This window comes from Panthera leo, chromosome C1, assembly GCF_018350215.1.
Source record: "Panthera leo isolate Ple1 chromosome C1, P.leo_Ple1_pat1.1, whole genome shotgun sequence".
Taxonomy (NCBI): domain Eukaryota; kingdom Metazoa; phylum Chordata; class Mammalia; order Carnivora; family Felidae; genus Panthera; species Panthera leo.
Genome location: NC_056686.1, coordinates 37,974,344 through 37,993,400, shown reverse-complemented (window position 1 = coordinate 37,993,400; position 19,057 = coordinate 37,974,344). Strand labels below are relative to the sequence as shown.

The following is a 19,057-nucleotide window of genomic DNA, read 5'->3' as shown; positions in this document are numbered from 1 at the left end:
CTATTTGTTTCAGAACACCCTCATAAAAAAACTCAGTAGATGTTAGCTGAAAAATAGATATAGCTGAAAGTTTGAGCCTAATTTTCCTATAGGAGAGTAGCCTCATGGCTGGGGTGAGTGTGTTGATCTCATTAACATTCTAGGAGGCAGTATAATGTAAATCAAGTTAGATCTGAGTTTATTTATTATTTTTTTAGCAATATATGTTCTTTTTTATAATTTATTTATTGTCAAGTTAGCCAACATACAGTATTGGCTTCAGGAGTAGATTCCCATGATTCATCACTCACATATAACATCCAGTACTCATCCCAACAAGTGCCCTCCTCAATACCCATCACCTGTTTTCCCCACTACCCCAAATCCCACCCCCATCAACCCACAGTTTGTTCTCTGTATTTAATAGTCTCTTATGGTTTGCCTCCCTCTCTGTATCTAATTTTTTCCTTCCCTTCCCCTATGGTCTTCTGTTAAGTTTCTCAAATTCCACATGTGAGTGAAATCATATGATATCTCTCTTTCTGTGACTAATTTCACTTAGAATAATACCCTCCAGTTCTATCCACATTATTGCAAATGGCAAGATTTCATTCATTTTCATCACTGAGTAGTATTCCATTGTACATATATACCACATCTTTATCCATTCTTCTGTTGATGGACATTTGGGCTCTTTCCATAATTTGGCTATTATTGATAGCACTGCTATATAAACATTGGGGTATATATGTCCCTGTGAATCAGCATTCCTGTATCCTTTGGGCAAATTCCTAGTAGTGCTATTGCTCGACCATGGGGTAATTCTATTTTTAATTTTTTGAGGAACCTCCACACTGTTTTCCAGAGTGGCTATACCAGTTTGCATTCCCACAAACAGCACAAGAAGGTTCCTCTTTCTCCACATCCTTGCCAAAAATCTGTTGTTTCCTGAGTTGTTAATTTTAGCCACTCTGACCTGTGTAAGGTGGCATCTCAAGGTGGTTTTGATTTGTATTTCCCTGATAATGAGTGATGTTGAGCATCTTTTCATGTATCTGCCATCTGGATGTCTTCTTTGTAAAAGTGTCTATTCATGTCTTCTGCCCATTTCTTCACTGGATTGTTTGTTTTTTGGGTATTGGTAAGTTCTTCATAGATTTTGGATACTAATCCTTTATCCGATATATCATTTGCAAATATCTTCTTCCATTCCATTGGTTGCCTTTTAGTTTTGTTGATTATTTCCTTTGCTGTGCAGAAGCTTTTTATCTTGTTGAGGTCCCAATAGATCATTTTTGCTTTTATTTCCCTTACCTCCAGAGACCTGTCACTTAAGAAGATGCTGTGGCCAAGGTCCAAGAGGTTGCTACCTGTTTTCTCCTGTAGGATTTTGTTGGTTTCCTGTCTCACATTTAGGTCTTCCATCCATTTTGAGCTTATTTTTGTGTATGATGTAAGAAAGTGGTCCAGTTTCATTCTTCTGCATGTTGCTGTCCAGTTCTCCCAGCACCATTTACTAAAGAGACTTTTTTTCTAATGGATACTCTTTCCTGCGTTGTCGAAGATTAGTTGACTATATGTTTGTGGGTTCTTTTCTGGGTTCTCTAATCCATTGTCTATGTGTCTGTTTTTGTGCCAATACCATACTGTCTTGATGATTACAGCTTTGTAATACAGGCTAAAGTCCAGGATGGTGACACCTCCAGCTTTGGTTTTCTTTTTTAACATTACTTTTGCTATTTGGAGTCTTTTCTGGTTCCATACAAAGTTTAGGATTGTTTGTTCTAGCTCTGTGAATAATGCTGGTGCTATTTTGATTAGGATTGCATTGAATGTGTAGATTGCTTTGGGTAGTCTAGACATTTTAGCAATATTTGTTCTTTCATTGCATGAGCCTGGGATGAAAAACATTTCTTTGTGTCTTCTTCAATTTCTTTCATAAGCTTTCTGTAGTTTTCAGCATCCAGATATTTTCCCTCTTTGGTTAGGTTTATTCCTAGGTATTTTATGGTTCTTTGTGCAATTGCAAGTGGGATTGATTCCTTGATATCTGTTTCTGTTGCTTCGTTATTGTTGTATAGAAATGCAACCGATTTCCATACATTGATTTTATATCCTACAACTCTGCTGAATTCATGTATCAGTTCTAGCATTTTTTTGGTGGAGACTTGGGTTTTCCATGTAGAGTATCGTCTTATCTGTGAAAAGTGAAAGTTTGACTTCTTTGCCAATTTAGATGTCTTTTTATCTTGTTTGATTGTCTGATTACTGAGGATAGGACTTCCAATGCTATGTTAAACAACAGTGGTGAGAGTGGACATCCCCTATCATGTTCCTGATCTCAGGAGGAAAGTTCTTCGTTTTTCCTCATTGAGGATGATATTAGCTGTGGGTCTTTTTTATATATGGCTTTTATGATGTTAAGGTGTGTTCTTTCTATCCTGACTTTCATCAGGGTTTTTATTAACAAAGCATGTGTATTTTGTCAGTGCTTTTTCTGCATCTATTGACAGAATCATATGGTTCTTATCCTTTCTTCTATTAATGTGATATATCACATTGATTGATTTGTGAATATTATACCAGCCCTGCAGCCCAGGAATGAATCCCACTTGATCATGGTGAGTAATTCTTTTAATATACTGTTGAATTCAATTTGCTAGTATCTTGTTAAGGATTTTTGCATCCATGTTCATCAGGGATATTGGCCTGTTATTCCCCTTTTTAATAGGGTCTTTTTCTGGTTTGGGAATCAAGGTAATGCTTGCTGCCTTCATAGAATGAGTCTGGAAGCCTTCCATTTCTATTTTTTTGGAACGGGCTGAGAAGAATAGCTATTGATTCTGCTTTGAATGTCTGGTAGAATTCCCCTGGGAAGCCATCTGGCCCAAGACTCTTTGTTGGGAGATTTTTGATAAGCGATTCAATTTCTTCTCTGGTTGAGGGAAGTGGGGAGAGTCTGTTCAAATTTTCTATTTATTCCCTTTTGAGTTTTGGTAGTGTGTGGGTATCTAGGAATTTGTCCATTTCTTCCAGATTGTCTAATTTGTTGGCTATAGCAACATATAACTATATATTTTTCATAGTATTCTCTAATAATTGTATTTCTGTGGTGTTAGTTGTGATCTCTTTCATTTGTGATTTTATCTATTTGGGTCCTCTCTATTTTCTTTTCGTTAAGTCTGGCTAGGAGTTTATCAATTTTGTTTATTCTTTCAAAAAACCAGCTTTTAGATTCATTGTTCTGTTCTACTGTTTTATGTTTTTGTTTTTTGTTTTGTTTTGTTTTTGGATTCTATATTGTTTATTTCTGCTCTGATCTCTATTGTTTCTCTTCTTCTGCTGGCTTTGGGGTTTCTTTGCTGCTAGTTCCTTTCTAGTTTCTTCAGGTGTGGGGTTAGGTTATATATTTGGGACCTTTCTTGTCTCTTAATATAGGCCTAAGTTGCAATGTATTTTCCTCTTAGGACTGCCTTTGCTGCATCCCAAAGAGTTTGGACTATTGTATTTTCATTTGCATTTGCTTCCGTATATTTTTTTAATTTCTTTAATATCCTGGTTGAGCCATTCATTCTTTAGTAGGATGTTCTTTAACCTCCATGTATTTGGGGGCTTTCCAATTTTTTTCTTTTGGTTGATTTCAAGTTTCATAGCATTGTGATTGAAAATATGAATGGTATGATCTCAATCCTTTTATATTTGTTGAGAGCTGTTTTGTGACCGAGTATGTTACCTGTTTTGGAGAATGTTCCATGTGCACTCAAGAAGAATGTATATTCTGCTTTTGGTTGAAAAGTTTTGAATATATCTGTTAAGTCCATCTGGCCCAATGTGTCACTCAGAGCCATTGTTTCCTTATTGTTTTTCTGCTTAGATGATCTGTCCATTGTTGTCAGTGGAGTATTAAAGTCCCCTACAATCACAGTATTATTACCTATACATTTATTTATGTTTGTGATTAATTGATTTATATTTTTGTGTTCTCTCACGTTGGGGGCATAAACATTTACAATTGCTAGCTGCTCTTGGTGGATAGACCCCTTAATGATATAATGCCCTTCTTCATCTCTTGTTACAGTCTTTGTCTGATATAAGTATGGCTACTCCAGCTTGCTTTTAACATCCAGTAGCATGGTAGATGGTTCTCCATCCCATCACTTTCAATCTGCAGGTGTCCTCAGGTCTTAAATGAGTCTCTTATAGGCAGCATATAGATGGATATTTTTTTTTTATCCATTCTGATACCCCATGTCTTTTGATTGGGACATTTAGTCCATTTACATTCAGAGTGATTATTGAAAGATACAGATTTAGTCCCATTGTGTTATCTGCACATTTTGTGTTTGTGGTGATATCTCTAGTCTTTGCTGCTTTCCACTCACAGAGTACCCCCCTTAGGATCTCCTGCAGGGCTGGTTTAGTGGTCATGAACTCCTCCAGTTTTTGTTTGTCTGGGAAAGCCTTTATCTCTCCTTCTATTCTGAATGACAGCCTTGCTGGATGAAGGATTCTTGGCTGCATAGTTTTCCTATTCAGCACATTGAATATTTCCTGCCACTTCCTTCTGGTCTGCCAAGTTTCAGTGGACAGGTCTGCTTCTACCCTTATGTGTCTACCCTTGTAGGTTAAGGCCTGTTTGTCCCTAGCTGCTTTCAGAATTCTCTCTTTATGTTTGTATTTTGTCAATTTCACTATATTATGTTATACTGTTGACCTGTTTTCGCTGATATTGAAGGGAGTTCTTTGTGCCTCTTGGAGTTGGATGCCTGTTTCCTTCCCCAGATTAGGGAAGTTTTTAGCTATAATTTGTTCAAATAAACCTTCTGCCCCTTTCTCTCTCTCTTCTCTGGAACTCCTATGATACAGATATTATTTCGTTTCATTGAATCACTTAGGTCTCTAATTCTTTCCTCATGGTCTAGTAATTTCCTTTCCCTCTTTTTTTCAGCTTCATCATTTTCCACAATATTATCTTCTATTTCACCTATTCTGTCCTCTACTTCTTCCATCCTTGCTGTCACTGCATCTAGTTTATTTGTATCTCATTTACAACATTTCTTAATTCATCATGACTATTTCTTAGGTCTTTGATCTCTGCAGCAGTAGATCTCTTCTTTCTTATATGCTTTTTTTTTCCAAGCCCATCTATTAGTCTTATGACTTTTATTCTAAATTCTTGTTCAGACATATTGTTTATGTCTGTTTTGAGCAATTCCCTGGCTGTCATTTCTTCCTGGAATTTCTTTGAAGAGAATTCTTCTGTTTTATCATTTTGGCTAGGTTTCTGTCTTTTACATGTTTTAATAGCTTGTTATGTGTCCTGCACCTGTGAGTCCTGCTGTATTAAAAAGGGGTCATACACCGTCCAGCACCTGGCTTTTAGGAAGTGTTTTTGGAATGTGTTGGCCTGGACTTTGTTGTTGCAAATTTGGCTGCTCTGTCCCACTGCTCATAGTGGTGGATTGTTTGGACCTTCCACCAGCTGTGCTTTGATTTGTTTATTGAAGTAACCTTGGAAAAAAGGAAATGGGGGGAACCTTATCTCATACAAAGACAGAAATGAAGAGGGTGAAGAAAAAAAAAGACCAGTCAGAGAATTAGAAAAACTAGAAGGCTTAATCCAGTGAGAGATAGGAAAATAAAGAAGAAGGAGTTACAGAAAAGGTATAAAAAGAATAGAGTAAAAATGCCTGATGAAACAAACAACCAGAAAAGGGAAAGAAAGAAAGAAAGAAAGAAAGAAAGAAAGAAAGAAAGAAGAAAGAAAGAGAAAAGAAAGAAAAAGAAAGAAGAAAGAAAGAAAAAAAAAATATATGTAAAGTAAGACTTGACCAGAAACTATGAGTCCAATTCCAAAGGGGAAAAAAAAGAAAGAGGAGGGTAGAAAGAAAAAGAAGGGAAAAGAGAAGAGTAGGAAAGAAAAGAGAAAAATTTAAAAATTAAAAAAAAACCAGGCTAATATATAAAACTATAGGACACTTGTCTATTGGTACCTGGTATTGGCGACTGTGCTGGTCTGGATGAGAGACTGTCTAGTTCAATCAGTGTCAGTCCTGCTCCAGTAGATAAGCAGTTACCAGGCATGGAGGGGTGGGGTTTGGTGTAAGTGGGTCCCACCTCCACTGGGGGCCACTGTCCTGTTCTTGAAGCCCTGCTGTGTTGGTATTGGTGACACCCCAATCTCTCCTCCCCGGACTGGGAGTCTCCAACCATGCTATTCAGGCAGCCTGTGCAGAGTAGTGCCAATGGTGAGCCTGTCCTGCTCCACTGTTCTCCTGTGCCTCCTGGGTGCTCAGCTGGGATTCAAAACCCAATGTCTTTTTTTTTTTATTTATTATTTTAATGTTTATTTATTTTTTGAGAGAGACAGACAGCAGGAGCAGGTGGGAGTTGGGGGGAGAGAAGGGGACAGAGGATCCAAAGCAGGCTCTGCACTGACAGCAGAGAGCCTATGCAGGGCTTGAACTCAAAAACTGTGAGATCATGACCTGAGCCGAAGTTGGACGCCTAACCGACTGAACCACTCAGGCGCCCCAGTAGCTATGTATTTTGATTCTAACTGCCTTGACTTTCATTTTTATTCTTGTGGCTTGTTAGTGCATTTTGGCTTATGAATAGTAGGTACGTGTTAGAATGCTTACATCTACATAAGTTTCCCAGGTACTTATTCTTCAGAGTGCAGGTGCAATCTTTTAGGAGTTCACATGACAATATGTAAGACATTACTACATATCTTACTACATATCTTGACACAGTACCCATTCCTGTTCGTTTATTGATGCAAGAAATATCTACCAGTGTCTAGTCTTTGATAAGCCATATTAGCATAAATAGAATAAAATCATATTTGTTTTATTGAACAGAATAACAAATTCTCACCTCCCCTTTTGTTTCTTTTTAAGAAATCCAAGCATTCAATTCATTTCTTATAATGGGGGAGAGGGAGAGCATTTCCCAAAGAAACATAGAGATCATTTTAATTGCAAAATGAATTAATGGAAATTTAAAAATTTTTCAGGATGAGAGAGACCCAGAGAAAGAAGATGAACTGGAGCTGAAAAGAGGTCTTTTATACAGAGACTCTGCCTATGACAGTGACCCAGAGTATAGGTATGAGCTGGACTAATGCAGCATGTAGAGATCTTTCTCACAGTTTCTATAAAAATAACCTGCTTTTGAATCTGCTGGATTTGTGGGAAATTTAGACATAAATTGATAATTATTATTTATTTTTATGTTTACCTACATAAAACTTATTAAAATACTTAAATTACTGGGGAGGCTGAGTGGTTAGGTCAGTTGAGCTTCCGGCTCTTGATTTCGGCTCAGGTCATGATCCTGGGGTCGTGGGATTGAACCCCATGTCTGGCTCTGTGCTGAGCATGGAACCTGCTTCGGATTCTCTCTCCCTCTGCCCCTGCCTTGCTTGCACGCATGCTCTCTCTTTAACGACAACAACAAAATACTTTAATGATTGCATTACTGCAACTTTTCAAGGAAAACAAATATATTTTATTGAGGGTGATATTTTCCATTTTACTTAAGATTTATAGTATATTTGTCTGTCCTGCAAACCCACATATCCAGGACTTATTTTCAAGCACATTCTCATTCAAACAATAGTTTCCATAATTTTGGGAAATGACTAAGCTTTTTTTTTTAATAACCTAAGAAAAGTTGTTCTTCTAGCCTAATATTTCAGCAGTGTTAGTAATAGTAAAATTTTTGCAAGATTATGGTAGCAAATTTCATGAAGATTTTTTAAATCTCTATGTCAGTTGCCATAGAATGTGCTATTAAAAATTGAATGTAAATTGTGAGTTTATGTAACTGAAGATTCTCTGAATCCTTTGGTGCTATACCACTGATTACCATATGGCTTCTACCTTCCTGAGTTTCCTGAAAAGCCAGTATAAGAAACAAGCTCCAGATAATGGAATATGTTTTATTGCTAATTTGAGTTTTGGACTGAAGTTTCTGATTTTTACCCTGGTAAGTTAGGCTAAACATTCTGTGAACATGTGAGGACTTCTTTTGCCCATTACACAGAATATAAATGTGAACTCCTTTCCCAAAGCTACTGCTTCCCAACCAAGAGGCAACCTGGACATCTCATCAAGGGAAGTAGTATATTATAGGTGAGTTTGGAGAAGCAATCCAAACAGGAAAAAGAAGATCCAAGAAAGTCCACACCTTGAGGAAGAAGAATTTTTATCTTTTGTTATTATTATTTACTTAAAGTTCTATGCTCTAGATTACTACTATATGTATTTAGCATCCCAATTTTGCTTCTCAATCCATATATTTAATTCTAATTTGGGTAAGAATGGATAGGGTTGATAAAGAAAAGTACCTGATTTTCATGCTTTTGTATGCATAATATTTACCTGGGTTGCCTCTTTAAAATACAGATTTCTTCTTTATACCCCATAGATTCTGATTCCTTACCTATAGAGGTGAGACCTAGAAATCTACATTTTAAGAAATATCATAGATGCTTCTAATGCAGCTTGTGTAAGGACCACATTTTGAAAAACAGTGGTCTATTTAAAGTTTGCTGTAAACCTCAGTATTGGTTCTTTTTCCAATTCACCAAGCAATGTTAATGGCTAAGCTTTTGAATACTGAGATTGTTTTGGTACCTCTCAATGAGGAAAGAGTTAAGCAGAATATCAGAAAAGTTCTGTTTACACATTTTTGAGATTTCTTTATATTCCTTGTTACTTCTCATATATATATATATATATATATATATATATATATTTAGACTGATAGGATAGGACAGAGTTATCAGGCCTTCAAGGTCTTTTATAAGAGCATATGTGATATTAGCTCCAGAAGCTACTGAAACAATCAGGGTTTTATTTTGGTTTTATCCCTCAATCATATTATATATATTAGGCTAAGGTGTCACTCTCATTCTACTTTCCATCTCAAAGATGAGAGAACCCACACTCAAAGTAATCACCCATTTGCTTGCCTTAAGGCTTCCATCAGCAGATATCAAGAGGAAGTTTGGGGGTCTTGGCTTAATATCACCCCTTTGCAGACACACATTGACACAGAGGTTGAGAGGAAGTCTGCATGGACCCTTGGAATGGCTAAGTGAGGAGCTCAGCAAATCCTTTCCCCAATTCAACTAGACAACAACTATACAGAATTGTCAAAAACAACAATTTTAGGACTCTGGAAATTGACCAAAGGCATATATAACAAATTGAGAAGCATTTATCAAGAAAATCTACTGAGTCTCAATAAGGGCAGTAGGACTCAGTGGCATTTTGCCTGGAACTCCCAGTCCCTAGCTCCTTGGGGCAGTCATGCTGAAAGACCAGCATCTCTGCTGCCAGAGAAGCCTAACTGTATGAAGCAGAGCATGGGAAATCCCATATGCAAGGAAGTTAATAAACAATAATTATCCCACTGGCAAACAATAAGAGAAGACTTGAGGTCTGACTACTTGTGGGGACAGACATCAAAGATCCAGGGACCAGGTAGCCAGATTGGTCTTGATAAAGTTGTAATTATCCCTGGTAGTCTGGAACGTTATGTGCATGTATAAGGCTGCAAATATGTTCAGGAGAAACTGGAGGGGCCTTAGGGAGCCACTAGTCCACAGCTAAATATGAGCCCTTTTGAAGACAGAAAGTAATACCCAGGGCAAGCTTGTAAACTGGATAAATTTTGAATGTATGTTCCAAGCCACACATAGATCCATTGGCGAAAAGATAGAAGCCTTTTTCTTTCTTTCTTTCTTTCTTTCTTTCTTTCTTTCTTTCTTTCTTTCTTTCTTTCATGTTTATTTTTGAGAGAGAGAGAGAGAGACAGAGCACTAGTGGCAGAGGGGCAGAGACAGAGGAAAACACAAAATCTGAAACAGGCTCCAGGCTCTGAGCTGTCAGCACAGAGCCTGACACGGGACTCAAACCTGGGAACAGGGAGATCACGACCTGAGCCAAAGTCAGAGGCTCAACTGACTGAGCCACCCAGGCGCCCCAGGATGGAAGCTTTTCTGACCAATCATTTGCTGGTCACCAAGCTATGCTGATCCAAGGGCAGTTCCTATGAGGCCAGGCTTAAAAGTTGAAACAATAATTTTTTTAAAAAAAGAAAAGTAACAAGGAACACCAGAAACTACACAGGGCAAGGGAAACAGATTTCAAGCCTTAATCCAGACAGGACACGCAGCAAATAATCAAAAACAAAACCCTGGTAAGGTCAAAATCCAGAGTTGTTGCAATTTTTATCTAAAATGTTGTTTTCATCAAAAAATTATGAGACATGTAAGAAATAGAAAAATCTAACCCATACAATTGAAGGACAAGTTACTATAAACTGACTTTGAAGAGGCCCAGATATTGGATTTAGCAGCTGTGTTCAAAGAACTAAAGGAAATCATGTCTAAATAATTAAAGGGAGGGGCACCTGGCTGTCTCAGTCTGTAGAGCATGCCTCCCTTGATCTCAGGGTCAATGAGTTCAAGCCCCATGCTGGGTGTGGAACCTACTTACAATAAAAATAAAGTAATAATAATAAATAAAATCATGTTAAAAAAAGAATTAAAGGGGTATATAATGATAGGATTCATGAAATAGAGAATATTGATAGATAAAAATAATTTCTTTCATGTTTTGCTTAAAAATTATGCCCAGGACTCAATACTTTGTGTTGTGATCTGATATATATTGTGATTATCATCCAGGAGTATAGCAGAGATTCAGTGTTTTCTGCAGGAAAAGCATAATGGGAAATTGGAGTGCTGTTACCTTGTACACATCAGCCTATATACATGCTCATTGTCCTATGTCTTCCATCATCTTTGAGTATGAAATTCATATTGAAGAAATCTCTTATCAGGGAGTTGTTAGGTGACCTTTTACTTTAAGTTCTTTGGAATTTGGAGCTAGATTTTGGAAACAATCTACTACCGTGCCAGCTTCCTTCTCTTTTGCATATTACCTGTCTTTTAGAAATTTTAGACATTTGCAATGGTAGCCTTGCCAGTTCCCAAGGTCCTGGGATGTTTTTTAGTACCTGCTATGTATATTTAAAATTTCTTCAGTTTTCAGGATGTTGAAAATTCTCCATATTTGTTGTGTACTTCTGTCATCACTATTTTATTTGAACATTAATCCTAATTAAAGACCAGGCATAAATGATGTTTCATATAGATGGGGGTTGGTCACAAAAAGAGAGAAGTAAGCATAAAAATAATTTTAAGTTCATGGTTAGAATATGAATTGTCCTTTTATGACTATCGCCTGACATTTTTAACCATAGTTTTCTTTTATGGAACTAGCTATTGATATAAGCTGTTTTCTATTTACTTCTGCATATTTTTCAGGATACTAACAGCAGAAATATGCTCGATATAATGTTTTAATTGTGAAATTATTTGTGACAGAACTGAGTAAATTTTGACTATGTGTATATATTTTAGGTTTTTATTTAGATTCCAGTTAGTTAACATACTGTGTAATATTAGTTTCAGGTGTACAATATAGTGATTGAACACTTCCACATAACACCCAGTGTTCGTCACAAGTGCACTGCTTAACCCATCATCTATTTAACCCATCTCCTCTAGCACCTCCCCTCTGGTAACCACCAGTTGACTATATGTTTTTAAATAATACAGGCTTGACGGTAGTTTTCATCTCTCCCCTATTGGTCACTTTCTGATTAATCTGATGCATCTACTAAGATGTAATAAATAGCCAAAAAGTTATCTTTAGTGTTAACAAGTGGAAGAAAAAAATCTAAATAATATACAGACTTAAAATCTCTTAAATAACTAAGAACAAGCTTTCATTTTCAAGTGAGAAAATGTTGTTTGATCTAATTTGAATTCATTGGATCTTGTGTTATTAAGTCAAGTATCATGAAATCCTTTTTCATTAAATACTTGAAATTTAATTTTTCTTTTTCTTTAAAATTTCTTTTTGTCTAGAAGTTCTGTTATATTCAGAAATATTAGGGGTGCCACATATTTATGTGATTTTTCAAAGTGTAAAATTTGTAGCTTAGGGGTCTAGAAAAGTTTCTGATGATTAGGACAGGGCAGTGTTGTATTCATCTAAAAAACTTTTTTTTAATGTTTATTTATTTTTTTAATGTTTATTTTTGAGAGACAGAGAGACAGAGCATGGGTCGGGGAGGGCAGAGAGCGAAGGAGACACAGAATCTGAAGCAGGCTCCAGGCTCCCAGCTGTCAGCACACAGCCCGAGGTGGGGCTCAAACCCATGAACCGTGAGATCATGACCTGAGCCGAAGTCAGACGCTTAACAGACTGAGCCACCCAGGCGCCCCTGTATTCATTTTTTAAAACAAAAATATGACCTTGGTAATTGGACTTAATATTGATGCCACGGCATGCCCAGAGTTCAACTTGTTGCCCCCTTCAAGAATACTACTAAACAACTAGAATGGTTTTGTGACTAGCAATTCTTGGCAGAGTAATTTAATTTTTTAAATTAGTCATAAGAAAGTAATACATTAAATATAACTTTCAGTAAGAATTGTGATTTTATGACATTCTCATAAACAAGTAGGTAATTATGGTCTTAACTAGATAAGGTTAGATAGGAGGACTGCTGACTGAATGATGACATGGAATAGATCACTAACAGCAATCCCAAGTTAGGTCTGAGAGCCGTAATAAGTAGTATTTCATATTATGCTTGAATTGCAGATGTTTAAGCTTTAATGATAATTTAGGAGTAAAAAATATGTTCATAATTTTATTTAACCAGGGCAAAACATACAAATATCCTAAAGTATTACAGCTGTACTCTGTCTACATTAGATCAACTTTATGTCTAGTTCTTTTTACTCAAAGTATGGGGAGGAATTCAGAAAAGAATAATAAAAACAAGTGAGACATTCTCTATGGACATGATAATGATACTGAATTTAACCTGTATTCATGAAACCAGAGGGATGACTTAAAATATCAGTTTAAAATACTATATTTTGTGTTTAAATAAAGACCACTTGTATCCTATACACATATTATTAAAAATAATAGTTGGGAAAAAATAATACTTGAGGCTAAGACTTTAGAGTAATTTTGATTCAACCTCCCACTCATAGTAGAAATCCCTTCTGTATCCCTCCATTATAGGCTCATTATTCCCTCCAGGACAAAATTCTGTTTTACTTCTAACAGTTAAATCTTACTTTATTCTTACCTCTCCAGATATGCCTGGCATTTCACGATATTCCAGGCTGTTTTATGCCTTGATTCTGTTATATAATATGATGCCTGGAGTAACCTCTGTCTTCTTTATCTAGTGAATGCCTACTTATTCTCTAGGACTAAGGTCAAGTCTTTCTCTCTTCTGAGGTATCTTTCATGACCTCAGCAGACTGTTAGGCATTTTCTCCTTATGCTGCCACTACTTCTCATATATTTCATTTCAATTAGCAATATTTTTCTCATGATAACTATTTCATTATGTGTTTATCTTGCCTTCTTTTATTAAATGTGAGCTCCTTGAGGGCACAGATATGTTACTTATCTTTGGTTTTGACTGCCCATCAAAGTTTCTGACGTGTAGTAGGAGCTGAACTTAGAAAAATAGTTCAAATATTAAGATAGGGTTCTTAATTAAAGTGATCAGTTACATTGCTAAAACTATTATTTAAGTAAAGTCATGTTTTGATTGTGATATTTAATAACATCTCTAGATAAGGAACCAACAGAGGAATTAATAGTAGTGAAAGCTGTCAGACTTTATTTGTTGTCAGTGACTCATTTCTACACATTCTTAGTCATGGAGAGAAATAAGTGACCTATAAGTAATTAGTCTTCAATAAATTTCTTTGAGTATACTTCTTTCATTTATTTAATTTTTTTAACGTCTATTTATTTTTGAGAGACCGAGGGAGACAGAGCATGAGCAGGGGAGGGGCAAAGAAAGAGGGAGACACAGAATCCGAAGCAGGCTCCAGGCTCTGAGCTGTCAGCACAGAGCCTGGCGTGGGGCTCGAACTCACGGGCTGTGAGATCATGACCTGAGAAGTAGGACGCTTAACCAACTGTGCCACCCAGGGGCCCCTAAAGTCACTTTCAGCACTGGTTCTCTGAGTATAAATGGCAAATTTTATAATTCTCATGACCTTCCATTTATTTCTTAGAATTAATATTTTGGGGGTAGCATGTCCATCTTACCTTTGACCTTCTTTTCAGTGAATATCACCTTATAGATACTTTTTATGAAGACTATGTGTAGAATAGTATATGCTTGATCTTCATTTGATACTGACGTAGAAAACATCAGGGTTTCAAGTGAGTTTACCCTTCTCTAAGCAAAAAATTAGTAATGTCCTTTGTCTCCTAGTTCATGTTAAACTACCTAAGACCTTTCTGTTCTTGGCATATAAACTAGGCTCTGTCAACACTTAGGATTTGAAACTGCCCAGTTCTTGGATTATCCTGGTCTGTTGTTTTTTGTCTTTTTTTTCTTAATAGTATTGTCATAATTAAATACAGGGCTTCTACTTAAGTAGCAAGAGTAAGTTAATAAAAACAAAATGCACTCCACTAATAAAATATCATCGCTACTTTGAAAGTAACCATTTTACTATAGCATTAATGCAGTACTTTTTAGAGTTTAGTAGGAACTCACTAAATGCTTCGAATGAATGAATGCTGAAGATACTCATGGTAAAATAGAGAAGTATAGTTTTTAAAAGCCTACTACTATAATAAAACTTTTTAGTGTCACTTACACATTTTAAACTTATTAATGTACCCAGTAATAGAAAATCAGAATTGACTCAGTATGTTGATAGTTCATTAGAGAGCTAATGCTTTCATGTCTGGAAGTAAATATCATCTTTAGGATTCTGATACTCTTTGCACCTGTGGACCGTATTAGGCCCTATTATGTGTTCATATGTATGTTTTGCAGTTCAGACTCCCAAACTGAACTAATTCCCACATTCTCTCCATACGATCACAATATTGTTTACTAAATTGAAAATTTTGCAGTTTTAGATAGAAATAAACTCTCTGCCAAATTTTACAAGATCAAAAAGCATTAGAATGTGTATTTTGGCTGCTTTAGTTCTTCTTTACAAACCCTTATCGGGTTCACATTTGCTTCTAAAAAGCTTTCTGAATTTTATTTATTCATTGCAAGCCACTGAGGTGATACTTTAAGGCAACTTTGAGACATGAAAAAAAAAAGTATTGTCTAATGGAACCACCACTGTTGCAGATCTATGCCAGATAACATTAAATATAGTAATTTATGATCGGGGTAGGAATTTGGTCTACAATCTCAGAAATAGTCTAGTCTACACAATGATTTTTAAAGTTAGCAGGTCCTACCTCTGCTTACCCCTCTGAGAGCCAGGTAGCGGTGTGTGTCGGAAATTCAAATTTCTGTTGAGTGGGTTTTCTGTAGTGAGCTAGCCTGGCTGCTAAACACAATGTAGAGCTTGGAAAAAAACGTTATTATCTGGCCTTCAGCATGTGGTAAAGTTGATGTTTGTGGACAAGGAGATAAGGGACAGACCTGCATTTTGTGAAATTTTAATTAGCTCATGACTTGTTGCAAAACAAAACAACAAATAAACAACAACAAAGAAAAACCGAGCAAACAGAACAAAACCTGGTGGGACCCCTAACATAGTCTGAGGGAACACAGGCAAATGTGGGGGCCTAGGCTGGGAGGTACAGTTGCAGAGGCACAAGGGATGCAGAAATGTTTCCAGTAACATATGTGTGTGTGTGATTTCTTTATCACTTGACTCAAACTGTCAAAAAAAAAAAAAAAGTAAGTTGTAAGTGACAACAGGAATTAGGCTTGGTGAAAAATGTATGAAATCAGAAATTGTATTCAGTGGGTAGACTATTTCTTGAGCAGAGCTAATGAAAGAAATGTGGTCTCTGTATCAAAGCAATAGCACTAAGACTTGGCTAAAGCCTTCTGAAAATTTTTAAATATTATACTGACATTATTAAAAATTGTCTTAACTACCCCTCATTAACTGAATGGACAAGATAGAAGTAATCATAATCATGTTTTAAAATGCCTTTGTTATCCCAGAGACTATATCACTTTCAAAATTTTCCAGCATGAAATTTTTTACACCAAGTATAAAGAAAGTTTCACAAGACCTAGTAAATGTTACTAGGAGATATGAGGTGGAATTTCATTTTAGCAAAGCCATGAGGAAGTAGAGAAACCTATTGTCATGGTTCACAGAAGTGAATTTTTAAGAACTTGGCATAGTAACCGTAACCGAGAAATATATTTAAGGTTTGTGCATCATAAATAATAATAGTAATAATAATAAATGAATACCCATTTACTCACCATCCAGCTATATAGAACACAATCCATACCTACAAGGCCACCTTATGCTCCCAACCAATTGCTTCTCTTTCCACGGAGATAACTGTTAGTGTAGCTTTTCTGTTAATCCTTCTTTTTTTTCCTTTGTAGTTATACCACACATGAATCTATCCTTAGGCAATAAGTTGTTTAATTTTTCTTGTTTTAAACTTTAGATAAATGTAAGTACAACTGTAATTGTTTGAAATTTGCTTTTTTCCCCCACTCAGTTGGTTTTTCAGTTTCATCCCAACTGATTCATGTAGCTATAGATCGTTAATTTTCCCTATTTTCTCTGCTGCATACTGTACCATTGTATGCATAATACCATGGTATGCACATGTGTTCTAATGTAGATGGGTATTTAAGGTTGCTTCCAGTTCTTAGCTTTGTGACAAAGAGTGTTGTTATGAACAAGTTTGCACATGTCTCATGGTACACATGTGCAAGAATGTCACTGGGGTAGCCAGGAGTGGTATTACTGGCTTGAAGGTGCATATTCAACCTTATCGGGTCATGCCAAACTCTTCCAAAGTAAGTGTGTAAATGTTCTCATGACTTTATATCCTCACTGACACCATGTCAAGTTCCAAAAATGATAACCCGGTTACTCCATGCCTTTTTTCGTGGTCACTTTGTGTTCAGGTGTTAGAACCTGGTGCTATTCAGGTAGAATAGCCAATTCTTCTTGCAGATATATAGCCCTAAGAGTTCCTGTTTCACAGTTGACAATAGAAGTAACATCATTGGACTGTTAAGTCAAGGAAGAAATTGTTTGAAGTGAGATTCCAAATCTATGAAGAAAATATATCTGTGGCATTTAATAACCAGAACATAGAGGTTTTTAAATTTTTTTTTATTTTTTAAAATGTTTTATTTATTTTTGAGAGAGAAAGAGAGTGAGCATGAGTGGGGGAGGGGCAGAGAGAGAGGGAGACACGAAATCTGAAGCAGGCTCCAGGCTCTGAGCTGTCAACACAGAGCCTGATGTGGGGCTCGAACTCATGAAACATGAAATCATGACCTGAGCCGAAGTCAGACGCTTAACTGACTGAGCCCCAGTTCAGGCACCCCAGAACATACAGTTTTATATGACACAAATGTCACAATGTCTAACATGCCTGAGAGTCTTATCTATAACAATTAATTAATTTATTGAAGTAGGTAAATTGTTTATTAAAAAATAAACTCAGTCCTTGAAAAAGTCAGCATTTTATTCCTAGCAAATAATATGTTAAGCCCAGAATTCAATGTTTATGATAGTAAAATTGTAACTTTAGTATGTTTTAAAAAGCACTATCAAACCTTCGAAAACAGTGGCTTTTTCTTCTCTATTCTTATTAAAACTAGCCTAGTCCTGGTCTGTTTCATAGCTTCCTATCTATTCTTTTTTCTTCAAGACCCTCAAGATTGGATCCTTATCACTTCAAATACAGACTCTTCCACCTTGTTTTCCATTTTCCAAAAATGGTTCATATTTGGGGTAATTTTCTATTCCTCCTTGAAGACAGTAGCAGTATGCCATAGTGGAAGGGGCCGTAGGGCCACAGACATGATATTCCTTTCTGTTCTGCCAGTTACTAGCTGAGTGGTCATAGGCAAGTAACTTGACTTCACTGAATCTTAGTTTCCACAGTTACCAACTTCAGCATTTCCTAAGATTGGTAGATAAATATCTATAAAGTACCTATAAAGTACCTAGTAGTTTAGTGCCTCATACTTAATAACTTCCATGTGCAAAGTAAGTGCTGTACTATGCACTTTGCACATATTATCTTTGATTTTTAAACGAATACTGGAAAAATAAAGGAAGCCTAGACTCTGGATGATTAAATAAATTACCCAAGGTCCCCCAGCTTATAAAGGATTGAGCTGTTACTCAGTTTTAGGTGTGCCTGACTTTAGAGGCCAGGTCCTCTCATGACTGGCCACACCACAGCATCTGCACTCTACTTTTACCACACCACACCTATCTCTCTCCTCTGAATTCTTTGCAACTCTGTCTCTTATGCACAATTTTCATTTTATTGTATTGTAATAGTTTCATACAAATAGGTCACTCTTTGAAGCCGCAGACCTTATTGTCTTTTATTTCTCATAGCCCAGAGTATCACACACCTGTAAAGTACTCAGTAAATATTTGATTTATATAATACTACCTCTCATTGCGTTTCACCAGTTTTAATACTTTATATCCTTTTTATAGCTCATTTCAGCGGCCACATGACACTCTCCATTTGGATGACGGTGAATACTGGTCCAACAGGGCAGCATCTTATAAAGGAAAATCCCACCGACCCCTCTTTGAGAACAGCATGGACAAGATATACAGGAACTTATACAAAAAGGCCTGTAGTTCTGTTTCTCACACCCAGGAAAGCTTCTGAGACCATCCATGATAAACTATATGGGTGTCTGTGTCAACTTCTCAATGAAAACGTTTGATGTGATCAATATCTGTATTCTTTTTTTTTTTTTTTAAGGTGGTTCTGAGTACAGTAGTTAGATGTGAGTAAGTTCATTACTTCAGGTGGTAAATGATTGTAGGCAATCCTTTTCTTCATCATAGAAGAGAGTGCTCTGTCCCAAAAGTCAAAGCTCCACACTGCATCACAACTTCCAATCTGGTTATGAGAAAAGGCTGTTTTGCCCCGTAACCTCCTGTCTCCACCCACACATCCAAGAATAGATTCTCTCTGGAAATGCTCTCCTGCCTTAATCACCTTATGAT

The 19,057-nt window shown here is 36.4% G+C and overlaps 1 protein-coding gene across 2 annotated transcripts in view; it reads left to right on the top strand.

Moving 5' to 3' along the window:
- The window catches only part of SPATA6 (spermatogenesis associated 6), a 147,448-nt gene extending 128,668 nt beyond the window's left edge, over window positions 1–18,780 (top strand). For both annotated transcript variants that reach the window (XM_042951549.1, XM_042951546.1), the window contains exons 12-13: window positions 6,998–7,089; window positions 18,533–18,780. In XM_042951549.1, the coding sequence (XP_042807483.1) occupies window positions 6,998–7,089; window positions 18,533–18,713 (273 nt within the window). In that variant the 3' untranslated portion in view covers window positions 18,714–18,780. The remainder of the gene's footprint in view (window positions 1–6,997; window positions 7,090–18,532) is intronic.
- The last annotated feature ends 277 nt before the right edge of the window (window positions 18,781–19,057 follow it).